General features: G+C 39.7%; 1 protein-coding gene across 5 annotated transcripts in view; it reads left to right on the plus strand.

Annotated features, from left to right (window-relative positions):
* Nucleotides 1-5,665, plus strand: part of ATOH8 (atonal bHLH transcription factor 8) — a 111,806-nt gene extending 106,141 nt beyond the window's left edge. For 3 of the 5 annotated variants that reach the window (XM_061629860.1, XM_061629854.1, XM_061629857.1), the window contains one exon: nucleotides 3,730-5,664. Coding sequence is in view for 1 of the 5 variants with exons in the window: in XM_061629857.1 (XP_061485841.1) it covers nucleotides 3,730-3,735 (6 nt within the window). In the remaining 4 variants the exon portion in view is untranslated. Of the gene's footprint in view, nucleotides 1-1,938; nucleotides 2,055-3,729 lie in introns of all 5 variants that reach the window. The other 2 variants (XR_009763076.1, XR_009763074.1) reach the window with 2 other exon arrangements.
* The last annotated feature ends 335 nt before the right edge of the window (nucleotides 5,666-6,000 follow it).

Below are 6,000 nucleotides of genomic sequence, written 5' to 3' on the forward strand. Positions count from 1 at the left end.
ATCGTTCTTTAGTACACCTTTGACTCCCTTATCATCCAAGGGTCCAATTGTCTCCCTAGATGGTCTCCTGCTTTGAATGTATTTATAGAATTTTTTGTTGTTGGTTTTTATGTTCTTAGCAATGTGCTCCTCAAATTCTTTTTTAGCATCCCTTATTGTCTTCTTGCATTTCTTTTGCCAGAGTTTGTGTTCTTTTTTATTTTCTTCATTCGGACAAGACTTCCATTTTCTGAAGGAAGACTTTTTGCCTCTAAGAGTTTCCTTGACTTTGCTCCTTAACCATGCTGGCATCTTCTTGGTCCTGGCGGTACCTTTTCTGATCTGCGGTATGCACTCCAGTTGAGCTTCTAATATAGTGTTTTTAAACAACCCAAGCATTTTCGAGTGATGTGACCCTCTGGACTTTGTTTTTCAGCTTTCTTTTTACCAATCCCCTCATTTTTGTGAAGTTTCCTCTTTTGAAGTCAAATGTGACCGTGTTGGATTTTCGTGGCAATTGGCCAGTTACATGTATGTTTAATTTAATAGCACTATGGTCACTGCTCCCAATCGGTTCAACAACACTTACATCTCGCACCAGGTCCCGGTCCCCACTGAGGATTAAGTCCAGGGTTGCCATCCCTCTGGTCGGTTCCATGACCAACTGATCTAGGGAATAGTCATTTAGAATATCTAGAAACTTTGCTTCTTTGTTGTGACTGGAACACATATGCAGCCAGTCTATGTCTTTCTCCTGTTTCATTTCTATCTCCTAAGCACCATTTCACCACAATTCCTAGTTCTTCTCTGTTCCCTACTTTTGCATTCCAGTCCCCCATGATTATCAGCACATCTTGTTTTGGTGTGTGATCAATTTGCTCCTGTACTTCTGCATAAAATCTCTCCAATTCCTCTTCTTCTGCGTTTGCTGTTGGAGCATAGACTTAGATGATGGTTATGTTAATAGGTTTCCTGTTTAATCTCATTGATATCGCTCAGACCTTGCGTTGTAGCTCCTAATTGCTGTTGCTGCATCACTTCTCACTATTAAAGCAAGCCCGTTTCTTCTTGTTCTCATTTCCTACATAAAATATTTTGTATCTGCTCCCACGAGTGATACATGCCCTGGTCTCCTCTCGATTAGACTACTGTAATGCGCTCTACGTGGGGTTACCCTTGAAGATGGTCCGGAAACTCCAGCTGGTACAAAACGCGGCGGCACGCTTAATAAAGCAGACCCGCCACCGCGATCATATCACCCCAATGTTGATTGAATTACACTGGTTGCCAGTTGTATACCGGGCCCAATTCAAGGTGTTGGTTTTAACCTTTAAAACTCTATACGGTTCTGGCCCAGTTTATCTGAAGGAGCGCCTCCAGTATCACCAAATATGCCGCCAAACAAGATCAGCCTCACAGGACCTTCTCTCGGTCCCACCGACTAAGACAGCTAGGTTGGTGCGGACCAGGGAGACGGCTTTTTCGATCGTGGCCCCCACCCTCTGGAACTTACTTCCCTTTGACCTTCGGCATGCCCCCTCCCTGTTGACTTTTCGCCGAGCCTTGAAGACCTGGCTCTTCAGGCAGGCCTATGGGATCTCTGGGGTGGGTTAGGTTTTACACTGTATTAATGTAAGATGGTCTTCAGATGAGATGTTATGATATTAATAATGTGATGATTATGTATATGAGCAGATTGTATTTTATATTGTATTTTATATTGTACGTCGCCCAGAGTGTCCGTTCAGTCGGACAGATGGGCGTCTGCTAAATAAAATTTTATTATTATTATTATTATAGTTGCCTGATTGAAAATGTCCCAATCCAGTCAATTTTAATTCACTCACGCCAAGTATTGTAATGTTGATAAGCTCCATTTCTTGCTTGACAATTTCTAACTTTCCCTGGTTCATGCTTCTCACATTCCATGTTCCTATTGTGTGCGTCGTACAACTCCAGACTCTCCTTTTGCATCTGCGCACATCAGCCTCTGGGCTTCCTTTCGGCTTTGACCCAGCTGCGTCATTAGTCACAGCGCTACTCGTACTTGTCCATTCTTCTTCCCCAGTAGCTTGGTGAGTGCCGTCTGACCTGGGGGTCTCATTTTCTTGCACTATCTCATGTTGCATTTTGTATAGTCTATTTATAGGGTTTTCATGGTAAAAAGGTACCAGTTATAGCATATATTAAAATGGAGATACTTACAAGATCTGAACAGGGTGGTTCATGACAGATGCTCTTGGAGGTCACTGATTCATGGGGTCCAGCACTATCCTGTGTCGCATTTTGGATACTCTGCTCATAGGGTTTTCATGGTAAGAGGTATTCAGAGGTGGTTTACCATTGCCTTCCTCTGAGTTTGGATGCATCTTAGTCTGGTGTCTCACCTTTGACCATTCCACCTTGGGTGACCCTGCTAGGAGTCTAGCCTCTTGGTCTAGACTCCTGATGGCATTGCTCTCAGCTTCTTCAACCCCCTCAAACCCCCTCATCATGTTAAGGTGTGCATCCTAACACCATGCATTAACTCACACATTACTTGTGGTCAGTCACTATTATTGGATTGCAAATAGTTTCTATTTTGAAATTCAGATGTTGGCACCAAAAATTGCCTCCTTACTGAAAAACATAAATTCTTCTCTGCACATCTATGGACAAGGGAAGAGCTTCCATGTAAGAGGGTCCAAGTATGATTTTCAGACAACTCCATACCATTTATTTAGAAATTAAGCCATACCACGTAACATGTTTTTGAATTCTTGTATTGCTCCATAACGCACACACACACACTTAAGATGTGAAGACCACTTGCTTCTAGTTGCATACATTTTTCCTCCCCAAAAATCAGTTTAACTTTTCATTATCTAAAACATGTTTTGAAATTGAAAGAACACAGTATTTCAACCAATAAACAAAAAATGATTGTTTGAGCCAGGGTATATTGGAGTGTAGCAGAACATATTTGCAATGTATGACTCACTCTGGTCATGTGCAGAGTATGTTGCATCAGTGAGTAATCATAATCAACCTCTGTTATGTCTGGAGTATCTTCCATGTTTGGAAAAAGATGGGGAGTCAGTCAGTGTGATATCCACACAGGCTTGGATCCAAAACTTTTCATTTTAGAAGTTTACTGAGAAACTCACAAAAAAGCAGGGGGGGGGAAGGCAAGTTATCAAGCCATAATTGAGAACAAAACAGATTGAATTGCCCACCCAGCCCTACCTCACACTGCTGACACCATCACCTTCACTGAAAAATATCTCCCTTTCCCAAGACACTCAGAGTTATTTAAATGAAAGGTATGAACCTTAAGCCTTGGTTTTGTAGAATTTTGGTTTCAGAAAAGTTTTGATCACTTAGGAAAAACAATCCTTCTAGTCAATAGGACCATCAGAATGATTCCTAATTAGTTTTCAGGTGTTCTAATAAAATGTTTATCTGGACATGGAATAAATTGTAGTAAATATTATAGAGTAGAAAAGGGGAGAACTCAAGCTTCATTGATTCCAAGTAGGAATGCTTAAGACTGTGATATAATATTTTTTTTGCTTTTTTCCCCTGGGACATCATAATACAGGTGGTTCTTAAATACCTGGCCAATCAGCATTCAAGTTCATTTTGAATTCAGGCTGTGCAAGCAGACTTATGATCACTTAGGAGAAATAGTCTTTCTAGTCAATAGAAGAGTCCAAGTGATTCCTAAGCAGTTTTCCGATGTTCTACTAACACGTGGTTTTTTTTCTCTAGGAGTAATAACAGAACATGGTGGATCCAGTGGCAGTGTCATCCCATGTTGTCAAAGTACACATTGTCCAACTGAAAGCACACATTTTCTTAAGATGAAGTCTAGCAATGGGAACTTTCTGGATGTGAGAAACGTCTCTTAGAAGCTGTAGATGTTTTCTTCTTATATTGTTTTCTTTTTAAGCCAACCACATTTTAGTATGTGCAATGTATTAAGCACTTCCCCCTTTCCTTCCATAGGAAATGTTACCCTCAGCAAATAGTATACTGTAATTTCGCTGTTAATGCCAAAGATCTGGTGGAGTTTATACTGTCACCCCAATCCAGAGAATGCGATCCACTAGCAGAAGCAGTTTTCTGCATGTATCAGGAGCCATCAGCATGTATCAGATATGCATCAGTGTGTGGAGTCATTAGTTATTTTCCGTGGCATGCACATTAAAATGTGTGTTCCATCTACATTTGGTGGTGAATGAGATGTATATCCCAGTGTAAGCAATGCATTCCAAATAAATGAGTGATTTTGGATGAATATCTGATATATGCTTGTGATTCCTGATATGTGTGCAGAAGCTCGCTTTGGGCTGTGGCACCAGTGTCTTATTTTTGCCTTAATTGTCACCATTCTGGAGTAGAAAACCTCCCATCATTCCCTTAAATAATGTCATGATCACTCCCAGATCAGAACTCATAAAACTTTGTGATTTTAAAAAAATCATCCATTTGCATGGATCTGCCCAGAGCACCAGGATTTACAGGAGGAAGCAGCTGACATACCATTTACTGATGTTTTTTAACCTTCAGCAACCTTAATGTTCTGTTTATTTGGCAAGAGTCCAATTTTTTTCACACAAATATGCACACACACAAAGGGGGTAAAAAAGTGATTAAAGAGGGCGTAAAAAGTGATTAAAAAGAGAACTACTAACTGCAGGATTTTGTTTTCATTTTTTTAAACGTGTCATTTAACCCAATGTACTACAAATTATATTTTGAAAAAAGGAAAGGAAGGATGAATAGCCAGAATGTGTAGTAGCAAAACTATTCCAAAACTGTTGGTAAAATCATATTTTGAAAGTTAGCAGTGTTTAAAAACAAATGTAATGCAAAAGCATTTGAATTCTATATTGTATCTTTCACTTCAAATTGAAGTTAAAAAAAGGTATGGAAAAACTCACTTGGAGTAAGCAGGCTTTATAAATTCGTATCATATGTAAGACATCTGCTAATAATGAGGAATATAATTCAGTGTTACAGTACAGTAATATGGCCTCTTGAATAAAAAAGTATACCATATTTCAATCAAGTGAAATGGCTATACATTGCAGTTAAATCTGGGTTCTGTTATTTCAGTATAAATTAGGTATGCCCATGCTTGATTTACAAAAGTGTAATGGATTTGAATCTAACCTTTTGTGCGTAGCTGGCTGGAAGACAGCACAAATATGCCACTCTTATCAAATGTATATCCTTCCAAAGGTAAAGCCTAAATCTAAATTCAGAATTCTGGCCTCTTCAGTTGATATTCACCACTTTGCTGCACTGAAGGACTCCTACGTGGCTTCTCCCTCTAACATGGGAATGGTAGGTTAATAACATTGCACCCTTCCTAAAGAATCTCCAGACAAATGAGGGCTGGTTGAAGATACCCATTACTGTACTAAAATAAAATGGAACTCCAAACTTACATGATGCTTAAGAGGCCTGATCTCATAGCAATCAAGTAGGCAAAGCCAATCCTTTTCTCCAAGAATCTCTCTCAACATACATTTTCAGACAGAAGTTAAATCCATGTAAGAAAAAAATGCAAGATTCTCTCTACAACATGTCATATATATGGAGAAAGAAAATGTATTCACATGTTACATATTACAGATGTTTTGCCACTATAGATTAAATAAACGCCTTAAGTTCGTAGGTTGTAAATAGGGAAGAGTACAGCCTGTTTTGTTGTGTCCTTTCAGTGAATCTGCTTACTGTCTTCTTGAGCAAGCTTTCTGAAATCAGTCTGAGTCAATGTTTACTGTGTCAAGTCTCATGATCAATCATATATCAAAAGATGACATGCCATGTTCATAATTTGGCATCAATTTGAGAGAACCAGCTCCCTCACCCTGGTGAAGTTTTTCCTGTAGCATGGGATGGGCAAACCAGATTCATGACATCTTTGTCTTTTACCAAAGCCCCCAAACCAGTAGCACCCTGTGTGTTAGGGTGAAGGTGCCCTCCTGACACCTGCATCACTGCAGTTTATCTGGATGGGGACGGGCAGTG

Source organism: Rhineura floridana, chromosome 5, assembly GCF_030035675.1.
Source record: "Rhineura floridana isolate rRhiFlo1 chromosome 5, rRhiFlo1.hap2, whole genome shotgun sequence".
In the NCBI taxonomy this organism is placed as follows: domain Eukaryota; kingdom Metazoa; phylum Chordata; class Lepidosauria; order Squamata; family Rhineuridae; genus Rhineura; species Rhineura floridana.